We start from the raw sequence: 21,081 nt of genomic DNA, 5'->3' as shown, positions 1-21,081 counted from the left end.
GTCATACTGTAACAGAGCGGTACATTACATCTGGCTTTCTGTTCTCCTCTGCAAGCTTCTGTGGCAACGAAGCTTGTTGCTAGGCAACCTCTTAATCAATACCTGGTTCTTGCCGGAACAAAGCAGAACAACGAGAGGGGAAATAATAGAGGAACATTTAGCTAGCAGCCGTACAGTACAAAAGCCATGTCAGACACCATTTGTATACATATCAATCAGTGACCGTCACCATTAGCAACCTCTTTATATTGTTGGCTGGCTGAATACTTGCATTACAGAGGTGATGGAATGCGGTCTACAGTGTGAAATGTTTGGATTAGTGGGATTAGATGGTGTAAAGATGGATAAATTACATATTTCCTAATAAACAGACACAAGCATTGGGAAGAAGTTTGTGCTTTGTTGAGTTTCACAAAACACAAAGTAACTTCTGTTTAACTTCAGCAGAGCTTATGCAAAAGGAAAAAAAAAACATTTACACAACACTCTCCTCCAGTTAAGAGCCACACAAAGTTTTCCATTTGGCAAATTTACATTTCCGATATCTAAATCAATAGTTGCTTTGTCCCCGAAGTGTCATGAGGCAGTTAAATCTGTGTAGGTGGTAAGAAATATGTGTTTTTAGCAAATAAAAGTGAGAATGAGAGTGCAAGTGCAACATCAAACAAGTGCAAATGTGTGAGCGTGCCTGTACAGTGAGGTTGAAAAGCTGCTGTGTGTGTGTTCAAGAGAGCGAGACTGTGGAAAAGTGAGTGGGAGCCCGGTGTCATACAGTACACCTTTCTGTAGGCGAGTGGGGGCGGAGCTGAGCGTCGGTCAGGTAAATAGAGGCTCCACACCACCACATCTCCAAGGACATTATCCTACTTTTTGTTTCCAGTGCACTTTGGCACCTGAGACAGCGATCTGTAGGACTGACACCCTGAAGAAAAATCCACCCATCTGTATATCCGTCTATCTGCCCATGCCAAGTTCTCACATTCACAAACACAAAAATATTACACTGATGAACCCCTCGAACACCTGAGAGCATTAAAAACCCAACGCATCAATACTTCTTGGAAATTTCAATACTGATCATTGTGGAGTGTTGCTGTTTTTGGTGGTTGGAGAAAAAAAAAGAAAAAAAAAGAAAAGAAAAACAGCGGCAAAATCCATTATCACATGTAGGAGGTATTAATGCACATTCAAGAGTGGGTGCATGTAAAGTGCATGAGGGCGGTGATAGAATAAACCTGGCTGTAACATGCCACCTGATGAAAAGATAGCTTTGTTTTAATTTTCATCGGACTTTAGAGGTACAGCAGAGATGAGGCTCATACGAGAATCTGAAAGCGTCCCCTTATTCTGACAGTGTTCTCTGTTTTTTTGAAAAGCCTGTTCATATTCACCTGCCTGACACACTGCAAAAATCTAACTCTTACCAAGTTGAGATGTTTGCATCCCTATATTGTGAATTTTTCTGTATATTTACCCGTTTGTATGTATATTTTCATTAGAATTGATGTATTTCATGACCGTTAAATCATAGAATTCTGTTTACAACTTAAAAAATGTTAGTGCTCTGCACAAATCTAAACATTGCCAAGTGTATTTTTCTCATTTCTAATCAAATATCTCATTACACTCAAAGTAAGACAAAATCACCTAAAGAGTAAGTTTTCAGTGAGATATAAGAACTTATTTTTAGACAACAGATCTTGAAAATCTAATTTCAAGAAGTCTTACCAAAATAATTTTCACTTGTTCCATTGGCTGATTTTTTTGCTTGAATTAAACAAAAAAATCTTGAATTAAGCAAAAAAAATCTGCCAGTGGAACAAGTAAAAATTATCTTGGTAAGATTTCTTGAAATAAGATTTTCCAGTTCTAGTGTCTGAAAATAAGTTCTTATATCTCACTGAAAAGTTACTCTTAAGGTGATTATGTCTTACTTTTAGTGTGATGAGATATTTTGACCAGAAATGAGAAAAATACACTTGGTAAGATTTAGATTTTTTTTGTCTTTTCACTTAAGTTTTTATTGAATTTTTTTTTTACATATATATTTGACAAAAAAACAAACAAACCAATATTGCTTGGGTGCATTACACATATTTCAGTACATTTGCATTACCCAGTCTTTCCACCATTCTGAGCTCTGTAAACAGTCCATTTATTCCACTTTTTGTCCATTTGAGCATCCTGTAATCACAGTCTGTGAGTCACCCTCTCCATTGTATATATTTCATCAATAATTGCGATCCACTGGGGTAACATTTAGATTTTTGCCATGCACTAACGTGTTTTTAAGCTGTAAACAGAACCCTATGATTTAATGGTCATGAAATACACCAATTCTAGTGATAATATGCATACAAACGGGTAAATATAAAGAAAAATTCACAATATAGGGATGCAAACATCTCAACATGCCACTTCCTGTTTTAAAATCTTTGGTCTTTCCACCTTCATCCTGATAGAGTGAAATGTGTCACTTCATTCAACATAATTAGCTAATAAAGACCCAAACAGCCACTGGTGACCAAAACCATCTACTGATATAAACTGTTTAATAACTGTTGATCCATTAATCCTATCAATACATGTAATAATTGGTTAAAAATACAGTTGATAATCATATAATAATAATAATAATAGTAGTAGTAATAGTAATAATAACAATAATAGATTAGATTTCTATAGTGCTGTTCAAGGCACCCAAAGCGCTTTACATTATTGATCCATTATTCATCCATTATTCATTCACTTTCACTTTTATGTTTGTACCCTGACGGAAGTGTAGCTGCCAATTTGCGCCAAACAGCCCCTCCAATCACCACCGAACATTCATACACCAGTGTGAGTGACACTGGTGTATGAAAGGACACGACAGCCTGAATAGGAAAGAGTGGGATTCGAACCACCAGCTCTTCGGTTATTGGACGACCTGCTATACCTCTGCCCCCATTTGGATGTGTAAACTCTGATCTCTTTTCAGAACCACCAGAGTAGTTAAACAAAACAAAAAAAACAGCACTGTTGATCATCTTTCACTGCTGCTTCAATCAGATGGAAGTAAAGCATTAAAATATTATAACAGACGTGGCTGTAACTGCAGAATTATTGTCATTAGAGGGTGAGTCTGGTTGGTTTTATTGAATCCTTTCAGACGCTCATATTGTTCAGCATTCGGCGTCTTGTGATTCTCTGTCCACGTGTCGACCCTGACCCTGTGCTGTCAGACACATTCACACCTAGACTTTAGTCCAATCCCCCTCCTTCCATCTGTTCCTCATTGTAGAGGATTGTGTCAAAATGGGGGAGGGGAAACACTTTAAATCAACTTTACTGAACAAACTTAGTGGGATGCTCACCACGGCGGTGGGTAACACTGTGGAAATAATAGAACAGGAAGCCACATATCAGTTTCTACACCCAGATTCCATCAATATACCCGTATACAGAATGTGCTTAATGTAGGCAATCGATCAACAATGTCAGTGTTTACAGACTGGAACAAAGTGGAACACCTGTCAAAGTTCTATGATTTATGACAGCGTGTGAAAGCAGCCACATGAAAAAATAGAATCCTTGTATAAAGCTGGTCTGTTTAACATTCACACCAAACAAATCAATATTCTAATAAAGCTGCAAAAACATAATGTACAATGTATTTGCTGCAAAAACAGAGGAAAGGGTTGAGGCCTATACAGCTAAAGGTATTTGCGTTGAGTTGAAAAATGCATAAAAATAAGAGAAATGAGCAGCAGATGTAGCAGAGGAAGAGGATGGTAACTGGGAGAGGTCAAAGGTGTCACAGATGGACCACCCACTACTTTTAGATTCATAACTATTGAACCAGACAAGTTTAAGACAAATATTACACAGAATTGAAAAGGTCTAAATGCCATCTTAAACATACTCAAAGGGCAACATTTAGTTTCAAATATTTTTAAATGAAAAATATCATAAACTACTGCATCACGGATGGACAAAAAATTAACTATTTTTTGCAAGAATTACAAAGTTCTAAAACGTGAAATTCCTCTGACATTTTCATCCTAAAACGTATTCAGTGTAAACCTTAAACCCTCTATTTTACAACCAAATAGTTGGTTAGAGGAAAAAAAAAACTGATCATACCTCAATAGCCAGAGTTTTGACAAAATGGCAGCATCACGGATGGACAACAAAAGTAAATATCAAATTAAACATTTTTTATTTCAATTATCAATATCATATACATTTTTTTTTTTTTTTTTACAATATTTACAACATACAAATAATGTTAACATGATATTCAAATGTATTTTGCATAGATATATGCATTTATTAATTTTAAACACTGAGTATTTAGAATATGACATAAATAATATAACAGTCACATATCAGTGTATTTAGAATAAATTTAGTTTATTTATGAGAGTTTATAAAATGAACCCAGAAAACTTTGTCACTTTCCAAACATTCACACTCATAAAACTCTTCAAATTGTTTTCACAAAATTTTTCTCATTTCAAAATACATTTTCCTGAAAATATAAATAATTACCTACCTGTAGATTATTGTGATTTAATTTTTTTGACCAAATATTAACCTTCCCTTGACTTTGGCCAACTGGTAAACAGAACAAAAGTAAAGGAAACTAAAAGATGCACAGACAAGTGGTGCCAGGCAAAACAAACCCCGCCCCTCTCACATATTGTAGCTTATTTTGACATCAGTCCAACTGATGTCATTATGTCTATGTGTGTGCTGATGCCAGCATATCAATTTCCTCTATATATGTGCCAAGTTTGAAGTAAATTGAAACAAAATTGCTGTTTTTATAGACATTTGAAATTTTGCCCATTATAAGTAAATGGGAGAAAATAAAAAAGATTTTAAAAATTCATAAAAAATTTTAACTTTGACCAAGTTTTCTCAAAATGTAATGACATCTACGAGGGCTGTTCAATAAGTTCATGGCCTCACCCAGAACAGAACACAGACTGATAATTTATATTTTATTTTTCAACATAATCTCCATTTACAGCAATGCACTTGGTCCATCGATGTTCAAGCATCACTATCCCATCACAAAAGAATGTAACATCCTGTATTATAACAACCAGTATTTCTGGGTGAGGCCATGAACTTATTGAACAGCCCTCGTATTCTGGGTCACTGGCAATCTATAAACCTAATTTCGTATGAATTCAACCAAGAGTTTTGTTGCTACAGACATTTGAAATTCACATATTATAAGTAAATGAGAAAAAATATTTTAAAAATTCATTAAAAAATGTAAACTTTGACCTACTTTTCCCAAAATGTAACCACATTTATTCTGGGTCACTGGCAATCTATAAACCTAATTTGGTATGAATTCAACCTGTAGTTTTTCTGCTAAAGTATTAACAAACAAACCAACCAAACAAAAACAGGGACTGGGGTGATAATTGCTGCTAAAAACTCACTTCTAGCAGGATATTATGACCATAATCCATCCAAACTAACATTCTATTGACACTGGTGATAGCAACAGTAAATAAAAACATTCCTATTCCATGATTGTTCCACAAACAAGGTCATGTTGTACATCCTCCGCTGCAAACACAAATAATCTAATTCTCACAGTCCATGTTTGTCTGCTCATGTCCTCAGCTGCTTCATGGGAAATTATTTAAATGATTTCCTGTGTCTCTTGGTCATTTCCTCAGTGTGTCATCTGATGCATGGGTCTAGATTAGTTGGCTCATGATGCAGAGACTGACATCTTAATTTCAGTTTTACATTTTCATTTGATAAAGTTTACACCCGTAGGAAGTATTTTTGAAAGGCCGATTTTGTTTACAAAGACATGACTCATATAAATTAGGGGTGTCAATCATACGACACAGGGACCCAAACCCCGCCCTCCAAAGGATCCAGTCCAGCCCACAGGATGAATTTACAAAGTGCAAAAATTACACAGAAGACACTGACAGTCAAGTTGTTTTGATCACAAAGTTACATGCTCTATTTTTCAGTTCCAGATGCCTGTTACTAAATGTTTTGTGCCTTTGTAGATCCACTGTCATCTGTAGATTAGATTAGATTAGATTTTATTGATCCCATAACGGGGAAATTCAATGGTTTCTGGCAGCAACTGAATAAAGTGCAAGAAAAAGTGTGCATGCATAAAGATAGTGCAAGAAAACAAACAATATAAAATAAAAAATAATTATTGTGACTGGAAAAGCACTCGGAGAGCACAGATCTCTGCCAAGGCAGATCAGCATAACATGCCCACAGTTGAAAACCCTCGGCCTTCAGTCTACGCCAAAGTTTTTGCACATACGGACGGACAACCGGAGTGGCCGGGGGTGGCAGTGACCCTGCTCAGCCCCACCAGGGACAAGAACTGCCCCCCATGGACAAGCTCTGCCCCCCCCCCCCCCTCTGAAATGCCCTGTCCAACCTGCCAGAGCTGAACGAACCCCGTTTGACAATCCCCCCCCCACCCCCACCCCTTCTGGTGACACCTCTAGGCGAAGGTATTGTACAGATGAACTATAAAAACTGTAAGTTGTAATGCACATGTGTAAATGATAAACTGGGGCATAATGTTGTCAAAATTGCACTTCGTTTTCTAAATTTTTTTGTGAAAGGATAATTTGTAAACAGCCTGATCACAATCAAGGGTACCAGAAAGGGTGCACATATAGATAAAAAATAATAATGCTCTATCAAAAAAATCAGACAGGCCATTTTATTTGTCTGATATTTCTCTTTTGAAGTCCAAAATATTTTTTGTATTATGGTGTCTACTAAAAATTTTGCAGTCTTGTACCCCTGTCAAATCAGAAATCATTGGGTATACAGACACTCCAGCCTAATAGCCTACATATGTAATGCCTACAAAGATATACAAATGTTTCAGCACTCAGGATAATCATGCATTATTTATTGCATTGATGTTGTGTCCAAAGCATGTGTGCTGAAAAATTCCATATATTGACAGAAACAATAAAATTAGACCCTCATATTTTGAATATGGTGTACGGACACTACTTGGTGTACAGACTCTACGAGACTGGAATGGAAATCTGACTTACCACATGGTCGCATCTCTGTTAGATCTGTAACTAAGTCTTCCTGGTACAGAAGTAAATAAACATTTGTGAACAAGTTATAACAATATATCTATAAGACATATACGCGATATTATTGATGGAAATATATTGGTGTATGGACACTACATGAATTTTGGTGAACAACGTGCCACTGAAAACATGCGGTTCGAGGTAAACATCCGCTTACCACATTGTTACCAAATTTTCTGCAGCCACGGAGCATACCAAAATCTGTCTAGTTGTGCATATTTAGTCCTAATAATACTGAAATAACAGGTTCCCATTCTATTATTACAATTAAAGGGCTGTAAAAGAAGGGTTTTCAGAACAAAATGGTTGATTGTCTTAATACTGAAAATAAGAATTGATAATCAAACAGCTGTTCAACAAAAATGATCAATAAATGAAAAGCAATGTGATGTGTGTATTTTGTAATAAAAAGACACAGGAGTTGAGTAGGAATTATTTATTGTGTGACAAAACGTTTTGTACAATAATTTTGCTCTTTAATAACAATAAAATTGTGCATGTTTTCACGCTCATTGGGTCGCCATTTTATCAGTTTTTATCCGATTTTCTTCAAATCTGGAGGATTGCAAGATCTAGTAAAAAGATGGCCAAAGAAACATCTTGGGAATGGTTTTAGGGGTATCTTTTTACAATACTGATTAATAACTGATGCAAATATACTTGTACACCTTGACTGTGATCAGGCCGAAATTTAAACATTTTCATACTCTTATTTTAATTTTTTGCACTAAAACAGAGATAATTTTGGAGTTTCTGTGTTCATCAGTTACTATGCTCTTATTTTACTGGTTTGAACTTGAGGTGAAATTGGACTGTATGTGGTCCCTGAACTAAAATGACTTTGACATCCATGATACAGGTGCTGTTTAACATCCTGAATACACCAACAGTAGCAGTGGAACACACTCTGGTCATAGCATTAAAAATGTTTCTTTCTTGTGTGTTTTCTTCTGATTGGCTGATCCATTTACATCTGCAATTTAATCAAAGTGAGTCAATCTCATTTAGTCAATTTTATTTATTTGCCAAAACTCAAACTACTCAATTACGTGCATCGTTATCAGTGTTTAAGAAGCACTGTGAGATCCTGTAATCTGATTGTTACTGAACAGAGGCACCCTGGGCAGTGCAAAATTGCTTTCGATGTTCTTCATATAAATGATCCGACATCTCTAATTTATTTATATAATTTTATCCAAATCACATAAACATTCGATGTGTACTCAATCAGTATTGTTTAAACGTCGTAAAAAATGAACCTATTATTATTTGTCTTTTGGTGAAACATTTGCTTAAGACAGAATAATCCTGTTAACAGTCAGAGCCTAATCATTGTTTCTCATCTATACCATTGCGGTTATTTTTACTCTATGCTTTGGATCCGATGCAAATCCCTCTGGCTCTGAACTGAGTATGACACATCATGCCTGGCAGCAAATGCCCTCCATAAATCAGAAGCCAGTCTGAGTATACTCATGAATTATACAGTGCAATCAATGTATAATATATCAACAACAGCTTTCCAACAAAGAACGAAGGAAAAAAAAACTCTAAATATGACAGAGTCTTCTTCAGACTGATGATGACGGCCAAGTCCTGACGAGTGATTCCTTAATTCTCTACCGTCAGGGTTTTTATCTCAATCCAAAACATTTTGACATTTAATTCTGGTAGAGCTGTTGTTTCTTGTCTTAAGCTGTTTTTCACTGAATATCATCTGGTTTTTCTCAGAATAAATCATGCACGGTCTGAAATTACATGATGTTTTTTTTTTCTTCCTCAGTTTTTGAAAGACATTCTGTCAATAGGACGCTTGTGCTACAGGATATCTCCAGATAAGAATAAATGTCCACAAAAACTATTACAAACTGGTCCAAATGCTCAGACAAACCATTGTTAGTGTTGTCCAACCTGTGGACACCGTGGATAAAACTGGACGAAGCAGATGCAGAAGCTTTAATCTGTCATGAAGGTGAAGCAGCAACAAGTTCTGTTGTGAACTTAATTTTCCTTTAGTGTTGGTTGTGGTTTTGGAAATGGATTATTTACATGACGTGGATTTGTCCATATCCTCCTGAGACCCAGGAAAGTGAAAATTTTAGCTTTTTAAAAATTTTTTTCTTTACATTAAACAATTGTCTTGATTGGAAACTGCATAATGCAACATTTTTTTCAGATACATTTTAAAATTATTTTTATTTATCTATTTATTTTCTAATGGAATGTCCTTTGCAATGGACAAGATTTTTTATGTAAAACTGTCAAACTTTTGTCCGCTGCAAGGACAAAAATGCATTGCTGGGTCTCAGGAAGATAATGCTGGTCTGGTCCAAAACCAGACCGTCACTCGGACCTTTTTGGAATTCTACGCAGCCGCAGGTTATGAAATATTATTTTAATTTAGATCGTTGAATTCTTAAGTTTAATCACATATTAGCCAGTATTAATTAGAATTCCTTTGTGTCACTAGATTTCTTTGTTTCACTGGTCAGTAATTAACAAGGGAGTAGGTTTGATTCTGACATTGGTGGGGACACAAAAGTGCTCCAAGGCAGCACTCCTGAAAGCTGACGTTTTTTTGCATTTGTGATCAGAATTCATATGAATTCATGCATTCAGAAGTCATGTAGAGCTGATCAAACAAGCAAACAATCACAGTCAGTTGGTTCTAGCCATTTTAGCACCCAAGGTGAGATATGAATTTGGTCCCCCCCCCCCTTAAAAAAAACACACACATGCACACAAACACACACACACACACACACACACACATATACATATGGGGGGGGGGCATGAAGAGGAGCTACATGAAGCATGAGAGGAGATGCACAAAGCAGCCAGCAGTAAACCACATAGAAACATATATAAAACAGCCAACTAGCAGTAAACACAGAAACATAAATAAATCAGATAGAAACATTTATAAACCACATAGAAACATATATAAACCATATATAAAACAGTTCAGCAGCAGTAAACCACACATCTTAGCAGATATCTCATATCTTAATCATCTACAGTTCCATAATTAGCCAACTTTGCTTCATTTCAGTTCAGCTAGCTGTTGCTAGTAACATAAAATGTTTTTTAACATTATAAAAGGTTACATCCCTCTATAATTGGATTAGTTTTCATCCTCCTCTTCTCTACTGTGCAGCTAAGGCCTTGGAAGGCCTTTTCATGTGGATAAACTCACCATCTTTTACCTGGATGTTCAGTTCTACACCTGTCTGACTGTCATTCAGCTCTGCTCTGTCTCTGTCACTCACACACACAGTGAGCACCGGTCTGGGAGAGCTCACCTGAGAAATTACAGGAGGGGGGGTTGTTGTTTTGTTTTTTTTTCTTCTCATTTCTCTATTTTTAAGACATTTAATGAGAAATTATCATGTTATCAGTTATCAGCCTATGCCGCAAACCGGCCCTGCACGCACGGACACACATACGCACGACCATGCAGGCAAACAGACACATGTACAAATGTACATGCAAATTACACCTCTGATATTCAAATCCGTCTAGCTGAGGTTACCCAGGCAGAACAAATGCATACATGCTGACAACTTACGCTAAGCGGTTGGAGATACAAGCTGCCTCCTGTCCAGTCCAACTTTTTTTAAAATTTTTTTTTATTTTTCCTGTCTTGTCCAGCTAGCGGATAACTGTAGCTTTTACAAGTAGATGGAGTAACAGCGGGGACGGCCAATCACATGTACAGTAGCAAAACCACAGAGCCAATCGGAGAGTGATAATTAGGTTAGAGGCGGGACTTCTAGCAGAGACTGACTATTAATCCTTTGTGTGCCATAATCATTGACTAAACACTACAGACAGCGGTTGTATTGGTAGGGACAACACAGTAGTGGCTGGATATTGGTAGGAATGTGTCCCTGGTGTCCATACGCAATTCTACGCCCATGACACCAGTCCATTTTCTGTGACCCAACCCACCCAGCATAAGGGGGTCAGCCCATAGTTTGAAGATCAGGTTACAAGGATTATAAAACTGATGTGCATTGGAATGTCTGAATCCATTTCCCTGCTTGGGGTGTGGATCCTCAGCTCTGAGTCATACTATGTACTTTGTTTGTGGTCAGATGAGCCAGATTAAATTCATAAAAAATGAGACCTAAAAGAATCTGGACTTTTTCTTGGAGCTTCCAACAAAAGAACACATTAACAGTTAAATAGAGAGAAAAAATCATTTGGGAACTGCCACAAAAGTGGATCTTTATGGGTTCAGATAGAAATAATACTACATTTTGCTCCTTTAAAAGCCTGTTGTTGTTGTTGTTGCTGTTGTTATGTGACATTCAGAACCAGAAAAAATATAACATGAACTGGTGTGATCTGTATTATTCAGTGAAATGCGAAGCTGTGGACATCTGACAGACCAGTTGTTAGTGTCAGATTGCCCACTCCTACATCGTCCTACAGTGTCTATTTGAGCCTGAACCCTCCAGGCCCTATTATTTATATAATCCAGGACCAAAGAGGGAGCAGGATCGAGGCGGAGGTGGAGACCAACCTGTGTCGCTCTGGCTGAAGACGGCCATGCTCTGTCCTCCCACCGGGTGCATAGTGAAGGGGTGATCCCTGGGAACGCGAAGTGACGCATCCTGCTCCCCCACAGCGTCCAGACCGGTCAGATCCTCATCCAGACTGAAATGTACCTGAGAAAACAGACAATCAGATGTTTGGAGAAGAGTTGTACGAGGAAGTCCAGAGATCATCCCAGACCTCAAACTTAAAGGAGTGATATTTTACTTTTTTTTTTTTTTAAATGGAATTATGCATATGAAAAGATTTCCCTGATCTAAACTGTTTAACACCTGTTAATCAATTAATCCTATCAATCCATGTAAATAATTGGTATAAAATACAGTTTGTCATCTTTTCATGGTCATCAGATATGGCCCATTTGGATGTTCACAGGCTCCGTAGTTACCATGGAAACACCGTCATCTTCTATAACATTGATTCACCAGTAAAACCCAGGGAGTTGGATAAACGACAGTGGATGGACACACTGGGTTTATGTTCAGTTAATGATATATTTTACTGAAAAAGTCACATTTTCTTCATTTTTCTCTGTTTCTGATACGACAATCAACTTTAATCTGAGCTTTTATAAACATCTACATGATCAGTGAATTAAATGTAAGAAAACACCTGATTTTCATTGAAAACTAGAAGCACTCGGAGAGCGCAGACCTCCGCCAAGGCTGATCAGTGGGCCCCCCCGTGGGCCCCCCCACCCCCGATCACCCCCAAAATTTAATCATTTCTTCCTTATCCCATTTCCAACAAACCCTGAAAATTTCATCCAAATCTGTCCATAACTTTTTGAGTTATGTTGCACACTAACGGACAGACAAACAAACAGACAAACAAACCCTGGCCAAAACATAACCTCCTTGGCGGAGGTAAAAATGCATAACACAGAGGATAATATTACAATAAATGGTGATAAATAACTTAGAAAAGGTTAAATAGAGAAAATTCATTTGGGAACTGACATAAAAGTCGCACTGGGTCATTATGGGTTAATGTGGGTTAAATCGGGGGTTGGAGTATATAAGTTTTTAAATCTTCCTACTCCTTTTTGAGCATGTTTAATTTCATTTATCTTTATTTTTTATTTTATTTACTTATCAGCCTTTTATGTATCATTACTGATATTTTGTTGGTTGGTTTTGTTTTGATTTCACTGTCTACGTGTTCAAAATAAAGATTTCAATCAATCAGTTCTGCTTAACGATGGAAGAATCAGTAGAAATATGGATATTATTGAATTTCATGACATATTTTTGTAAATTCGGGTTAATAGGAGACTGTATTATTAACATTGTTTCCTGTTCAGTGTGTTTTCTGGACTCTGAATCATTGTTTTTTTGTGTTTCGATCCTGTGTTCATCACTGTGTACTTCACTGATCTGGTTTCTTGGCTTTCATTAACCATAAGGACATCACTGGTATAAGTGTATTTACAAAGCTTTACTGGATAAACTCCATCTTATTAGTTTAATCTTCTACCAACAGCTTCTCAAACTCATGTTCCTCTCATCATGGATTTTTACAGAAGTTGGATAATTTCTTCTCTGATCATAAAACAACCACATGTTACACTTTGACTCAATATTTTAACATGTATTATTTCATATGTTCTTGTTGTTTTTCTTTTTTTGTTTGGTAGTGAAGAATGTGTCAGGTCTTCATTTAAATTTACATTTTACCATCAAGGAACTTCCCAGTGAAATAAAGGTTAAATTTAGCGTAATTAAATAAATAAAACTGTTTGATGCACTTTTTTTTTTATAAAGGTTAAGGTCAGACGTGACATAATGAAAAGTGTATTGATTCCTGTTGGGTTGGTAAATAGACACAACTGGGAAAAACAGAAAAAGGATAGAAGTACTCAGATGATTTATTGAAGTAGAAGTACAAATATCACAGCATAAACATTCTGAATTCAACTCGCATTTAAGCGATTAGTGATTGAAACCTTATTAAACATTTTAGATAAAGTGATGCTTTTGGCTGCATAGGTCTTTGAGTGTTATTAAAAATACAACAAAACAGAAAAAAATACATAAATATTATGAAATATAAATATCTCACCTCTGTTTTGCCTTGTTTCCTGTTGGTGGATGAGAAGATAAATGTGTATTAATGACATTTTTGATAATACAAGAAGATACACATAAAATATAAGAGTTGTGAGTCATTTAAATACATACTTTCCAATAGTAATTTTCCCGACTTCTCCTTTTTCTGTGGCCTTGTCCCACTGTTGAGATAAATATTTGGGAACCTGAGCAAGAAAACGTGTTTTTGTTAGTTTAACATGATTTAACTGTGGCTGTAAATCATATTTTTGTGGCTCAGATTACCTTATTTTATCAAAAAAAGACAAATAAATGCATTTGTTAAAGTGTAAATTCAGCTACCGCATATAAACACTTCTTCTGGTTTTGCCCCAAAACAACATGTAGACACAGTTTCACCAAAATAACATGTGACAGACCCATGTGCTCATTAGAATAATTAAACGCAGCTGAACAAACCTTCACAAGCCACACACTTTTATTCTGTTTGACTCCGGTCAGATTCACCTCCGTTTTGTCTGACATTGTCTTTAAATGTTGTGAAACTAAACCAGGATCTGCAGGTTTTGGTTCAACATCTATGAACAGGTTCACCTCCTCAGTCTGGTCTGGAGGGTCTGATGAAGACCAGAAGCAGCCCACTCACACTTCCTGTTACTTCAAAATAAAACTTAAAAAGACCAAAATTATATGGACAGAAATGGAGTAAATAAGTCAGTTGTAGTTTACTCTTTATTAAACCCAGCAACATCACAAAACTGCTCCTAAGTTTTCTGTTTATGTATTTGGTTCATTTCCTGTCCTTATCATTTACAGTAATATTACACCTAAAAAAGTGCTTTAAAGTTACAGTTCATACATATATTAAACACAGACAATATGTTATTTCAACAGTGACACCTTTTTGAGTCAGACATTTGTTTTAAAATTAAGGTTTTAAATTGCAAAGTGCTACAGAAAGGACTAAAAGTCAGATTCTAAAGTCAAAAACAGGATTTTCTACCATTTAAGTAGCAAGTAACACTGCAACAGGACTAAAAAAATATATGAAATAATGCTTATATTAAAATAAAATGTTCAATAAATGATATAACATGTATAATGAATGTTACTGTTGGAATAAAAATCACATTTTTTTACACAAATGTAACTGAAGATTAAATCCACAGTGTTTTTTCTGTTCTCATTTATCTCATGGTTTCTCATTGTTTCTGAGGTAATTAGTGATTCTCTGATCTGGTACAGATACCGAATCTCAGGCTTTGTGTGTCTACCAATACCATGTAAGGATCTGATACCAGGCTGTAATTAAAAAACTGCTTATCTGGCTGAATATGTACAATGTGTTAATTAAATGGTTAATCTGCTTTTAGCACTTATTCTGAAAAAAGACTAAATTCCAAGTAAAGGGGTTAATGAAAATGAATATTCCAAGTTTTCACAGCTGTAAAAATCCTCCCTATTTTTTTAACCTAAAAACCCTCTATAAACCTGTGGACCTCCTCTGTCATCAGGTGTAACAGTAGATGTGTTTCCTCTTCTGACGACAAATGGGGATTTTCCATTGGATTCATTAGTGTCTTTAACTCAGATTAGTGTAAACAGGGTCGTAGGTCTGAACCTGCCGTAAAATTCAGTTGGGTTTCTGTAAATTGGCTTAGAGTCTGGTTTTGACCAACTCTATATATAAAGTGTCATGAGATAACTTTTTTGTGATCTGGCGCCATATAAATAATTGATTGATTGAGTGATTTAATTGGTTTTCCCCTGTAAGTCGCTTTGGAAAAAAGCGTCTGCCAAATGCATAAACATAAACATAAAATATGAAAATTAGATTTATTTTCCAAACAGGCTGTTTACATGTCCAAAGTACCCTTATTAAACTGAAATAATATTAGCATATGATCACACATGTCTGAATCAGAAAATGCTCCATTAAGGAAAAAAATTCAGAAAATCCAAACACAAATTCTGAACACTGTCTTATTTAGAATAACAGTGGAAATTTAGACTGTGTGTAAATATGATATATACTGGGATTGATCAGTTACCTGTAAACTGGTTTTAAGTGAATAATCTAGACCAGTGGTTCTCAACTGGTGGGTCGAGACCCAAAAGTGGGTCGCAAATCCATTTTCAGTGGGTCGTGGGCCTTTGGGCAAAAAATAATGTTTTATTTTTTTGATTGATTGATTGATTGATTGATTGATTGATTTTTGAGCAATGTAACACTACATACAAAGGAGTGGAATTACAGTACATACATTATACATTGCCTTTTATATTGTCCCCCCCATGCCCAAACCAACCCCAAGGCCCTCCTAGAAGGGGCAACAGCAGAAATAAGAACATTATGACAAAGTCTCTGTGCAGTAGAGTATGGAAGCGAATGTGTGCCATCAGATAATGAATGGTTTTATTTTGCAATACATTTTTTTTAATAGTTGTATTTCGTAATTTGAATTTTTTTATAGTTGAATACTTTTTTTGAATAGTTGTATTTCATCATTTCAATTTTTTAAAGTTGAATTTTATTTATTTATTTTTTTGAATAGTTGTATTTCATCATTTGAATTTTTTTTATAGTTGAATGTTTTTGTTTGAATGGTTGTATTGTAAAAAAAAAAAAAAAAAAATCAATTAACTACAAGCAGTAACAAATCTGTGATATACAAAAATATTAACTGAGTCAAAAGAAACAGAAGAGAAAAATAAATAAATAAATAAATAAATAAATAAATAAAAAATAAACAAATAAATAAATAAATAAGAGAAAAAAATAGACATAGCTTGTAGATACATGTGCCTACTTTAACATATTAGGCATTACATAGATATATCAAACATGAAAATAATTGGTACACAGAATGGACTAAGACAAAAAACAACACCTTAACAAACACAAGAAAGAGAGTAGGGCGGAGGTGTGAGAGATCAATCTGAAGGCAGTGTTCATAAAGATCGAAAGTAATCCAAAAAAGATTGCCATTTATTAAGAAATTTAGTTGAGCAACCTTGTGGTGAGAGTGGTCAAAAAATAATGTTGAGATGTTGTTTTATTTTTTATGGAGCTTAGTGCCATCCATTCACACTCCCCAACAGTAGGTGGCAGTAACACGCTGTAATGCTAATTAACACCAGACATTTCACAGCGTTGAAGAAGAACCAAAAGTTTCTGTTCAAGTCATGGCAAAACTCAGCTATGACACCAGTTACATCAGATATGGTTTTACCTACACTGATGATGAAAACCTCACTGTGTTTATTGCTTGAATAAGTGACTGAATGCACTTTTAATTTTTAACTGAGTGCATGTTTTAGTTTTGGTTAAAATATACCCAATTTTGTGTTAAAGGGAATATTTCCATATTTATCATCACCACCTGCTGGTCAGTTTGGTTTATCATTAAACGTCTTCTGCGTTGGCATACTGTGATATTCAGTATTATCTCAGGTTCAAAATACACCAGGTTTTCATTAAATAAATTTAAGATGTATAACTTTAATCGGTTTGGGTCGCAGCAGGTCTGAGAATCATTAATCTAGAGTATGTTGTGTCACCAGTAGGTGGCGCTGGAGGCTACATTACACATGGCTCTAATGGACAGAGTAGAAAAAGTAGAGTGTTCTGTTGATGTTCTCCATCTCATATGGCTGTAACGTCTTTTTTCACGGACTAGACACAGGAATAATTTGGCCTCCTCATCATGACCTGTTGTACCAGACACATTTCACATCAGAATTTATTGCAAAAAGTGGTTTCCAGTCCCTTTATGTGCATTTACTCTTTGGCAAAAAAAAATAAAAAATAAAACTCAGATGGAGGCCAAAATTTGTTAAGAAAAGCTTTGGTATCAGGGTTTATAAAAGTTCTTTTTAAAGACTTTTTTTCTACTTGATCTTAGGTGTAAGTGGGTTGTAAAGTGAGAATGGAAGGTACCTTTCATTTACCTTCCATTCTCACTTTACAACACACTCACACCTAATGCATATACTGAACACAGAGTACATGCTTTCAAGTGTTAAAACAAGCAAAAAAAAAAAAAAAAAAATCTTTAAAAAGAACTTTAATGAATGATATTTTTACTTACTCTGATGCTGATTTATTTAATTAATCTTAAGGGAACTGACCATAATGAGTCATTTTGTGATCTGCATCCCACAGTTAAAGTCACATGTTATTCTGATATGTCTCATGTAAATCATGTCGCAGACGTGGGAAACAGGATGGCGTCATCAGTCAATAAAGGCTTCAGAGACGCCACGTCCACTGCAATTACATGAAACCTTTAGAGAATATGAACTACTGACGCACAACATCAAATGATACGGCTTCAACAGCGGATTTCAAGACCTCTGCTTACAGATCTTTCTTTAGCTACAAGGTTATTGCACAGATCCGTTCATCCATCAGAATGAGTCAGAATGGACCAAGCACAGTCATGTATTATTTTAATGAACAGAGTCGATACTGTCCAGTTGTTCTTTTTACCCCTTTGCATAATGAGCCACGCCATCCGTCACTGAACTCTAACACAATGTTCATAATGTGTTTTAAAAAGTGGCTGTTGGTTGGTGTCACGTAGCTGAGGATACTTGACACAACTTAACCTGTAAAGATTTCATGTTTCCAGACATCTGAATCGCCACCCACTTCTCAGATTTATTCAGACGCTGAAAAGAAGCTAGTGTTGCAGTCCAATTACCAGGCAGGTCCATGGTCCAGGGGAGCAGTAAATGCATGACCTGTCGAACTGGATGACTGTAATATTGGACAAGGACTGACAGGCTGAAGCCTACACAAACACACACACACACACACAAACCATTAAACTCACAAATTACACAGTTATAGATACTCAGCTCTGTGCAGATTTGGCATAAAACGCTTCATCTGAGCCATCTCTGTTTGTCTTTGCTTTTATCATAATGGAAAAATATCTACTTCTTAATCTTTTCTAAATGTTTAAAGATTAAAAACAATAATGGAATAAAACTTTCATGTACTGGTATGTGTTGCACGATGAAATATTGTAATAAAAATAAGGAAACAGCGAATGAAACAGACTGTTCTTCAAAATGGTTAAAATTATATAGTGGCAATAGAACTAAACTAGTATTTGTTTAACTGTATTTGTAAATTAAACCCACATTAACTTACAAAGGCATGTCTTCATGTGTATTTTTTATTAACAGAGAATGGCAGCATCACCATGTGGATCAACAGAAAACCTGCACTTTTTTTCTCTTTAATTGTCAGTTTGATGATCATCTACGTCCTCTTCTATCATTTGATAAAACCGACTGTGGTCAAACTCTGTGTTTTCTGATGCTTCAATGTTTCAAGACAATTCTATTCAGTAATATTTTATATATTTTCAATATTTTCACTCTCATATCTCCAGTACTTGTCTGTGTTTAGGTATTTTAAAGTTATATATAGACATACAGATGTGGAAAAAATTAGTAAACCACTGCAATTTCCTGGGAAATCATCATTTTTTACTCTTCTCCCATCAGGCAGGAGACTACAGCACATCCAAGCCCGGACCACCAGACTCCAAAACAGTTTTTATCCAGAGGCAGTGAGAATGATGAACTCCTGCTGAACTTCGAGCCCAGAATGCACTTTTAAATTGGCACTTTACTGCTGTGCACTTTATAAATAATACTTTTTTTTTAGTTATTTATAAGTAATTTTTACAGGGGGTGTTATTGTTATTTTTTTATATCAGTATTTTATTATTTTTATTATTTTATCAGTAACTTATACTATTTTTACTAAATGCTGCTGACAGTCGGGGACCTGAGTACAATATTTCGTTTCTGTGTATTTTTATAAGCTGAAATGACAAACTTGAATCTGAATCTGAATCTGATGTGTGCATGTATGACAGCCATTCCATTTATGTGTCTGTTGAATTCCAACACAAACCCACCTTACTCTACTGAATAAACACCTGATCCATGTCTTATTTAAGAAGGAGAAGTATAAACACCACTACTGTGTCCACCACTATCTTCTTACAATAGGCAAAAACAGTGCTATTAGTACTGAAAAAGTAATTGGAATCCAAAAGTAACAATTGAAAACTACTGGATTTCTGCTCTGACAATGTTCCTAAACTCTGAGGACTAGTTTTTCTATCAGGACAATGCTCCTGGCCTCAGCTAGGTCCATAAAGGTGTGGATGACGGACCACCAGATGAAGACCCTGTCATGTTCAGTCCAATCTGCAGACCTGAACCCACTGTGAAAACTTCTGGAGGAACATGGACGGTCATAAGCCATGGAACATGTCTGAGCTTCGTGAATTTCTGTGCCAGGAGCTGCAAAAAGTCATCCAACAGCAACGGAGGAGAGCCAAGACACATGAAAGCCTGACTGAAAATCAGGGTTATTCCACCAAATATTGATGTGTGAACTTTTACCAGGTTACAACATTAGTTTGTGTTGTTTAGAAATGAATATGAACTGGTTTTCTTTGTATTATCTGAGGTCTGAAACCACCTGCATCTTTTTGTTATTTTGACCATGTGTCGTGCTCTGCAAATACATGCTCTAAATAACCAAATTTTTGGGGGGGGGGTGTGGGAGAAATGTTGTTGGTAGTTCAGAGAATAAAACAAAAATGTTCATTTTACTCAAACGCATACCTATAAATGGTAAAATCAGAGAAAGTGATAATTTTGCAGTGGTCTCTTATTTTTTTCCAGAGCTGTATATAATATCTATATATTTTAAAATTGTATGTTTATAACCTTGTGTACTTTTTAAGGTGACTATGTAACAGCTGTCCAGGGACTGCAGATGAAAAATAGTCATTAGGTTAACTCTAGTGCATTTACAGTAATGTGAATTAATGTACACTGTCCCTATTAAACAAACCAAAAAAACTAAAACTAAAACCAATAGAGGGTAGTGTTTAAAGGACAGGGAAATGAAATCAATCTGATTTTTGTCTGTTGTTAGGAAAATGTGCATATTTCCAGTCATGTGATATTTCAAGCAGCGTTTGTTGAACATGGGTGTTTAGAACAGATTCATAAAAACATGCTTTAATGCTGTACCTTAGGTGTGGAAATGAGTTAACAGTCCTTCTTGTTGTTGTTATTATTATTATTATTATTATTATTATTATTATTATTATTATTATTATTTTATTATTATTAATTAATTAATTAATTTATTTATTTACCTTTATTTACCTTTATTTAACCAGGAAGTCCGATTGAGATTAGAAGTATCTTTTGCAAGGGAGACTTGGCTAAGGTATCAGCCATACAAAGTCCAAACAACATAAAACACATACATGATACACAATGAACAATAAAACACAATAACAACTATTCAAACATAATGG

General features: G+C 35.6%; 1 protein-coding gene across 1 annotated transcript in view; it reads right to left on the bottom strand.

The window, feature by feature from the left end:
* The window catches only part of LOC115413027 (general transcription factor IIF subunit 2-like), a 125,259-nt gene extending 111,017 nt beyond the window's left edge, over positions 1 to 14,242 (bottom strand). Inside the window, exons 1-4 of the mRNA XM_030125742.1 lie at positions 14,177 to 14,242; positions 13,850 to 13,923; positions 13,731 to 13,749; positions 11,638 to 11,782 (exon numbers count right to left, since the gene is read on the bottom strand). Coding sequence (XP_029981602.1) covers positions 11,638 to 11,782; positions 13,731 to 13,749; positions 13,850 to 13,923; positions 14,177 to 14,242 — 304 coding nt within the window. The remainder of the gene's footprint in view (positions 1 to 11,637; positions 11,783 to 13,730; positions 13,750 to 13,849; positions 13,924 to 14,176) is intronic.
* Positions 14,243 to 21,081: the final 6,839 nt, after the last annotated feature.

Source organism: Sphaeramia orbicularis, chromosome 21, assembly GCF_902148855.1.
Source record: "Sphaeramia orbicularis chromosome 21, fSphaOr1.1, whole genome shotgun sequence".
Classification (NCBI taxonomy): domain Eukaryota; kingdom Metazoa; phylum Chordata; class Actinopteri; order Kurtiformes; family Apogonidae; genus Sphaeramia; species Sphaeramia orbicularis.
Note: the sequence above shows the minus strand (reverse complement) of the source record. Positions and strands in the feature narration are given on the sequence as shown.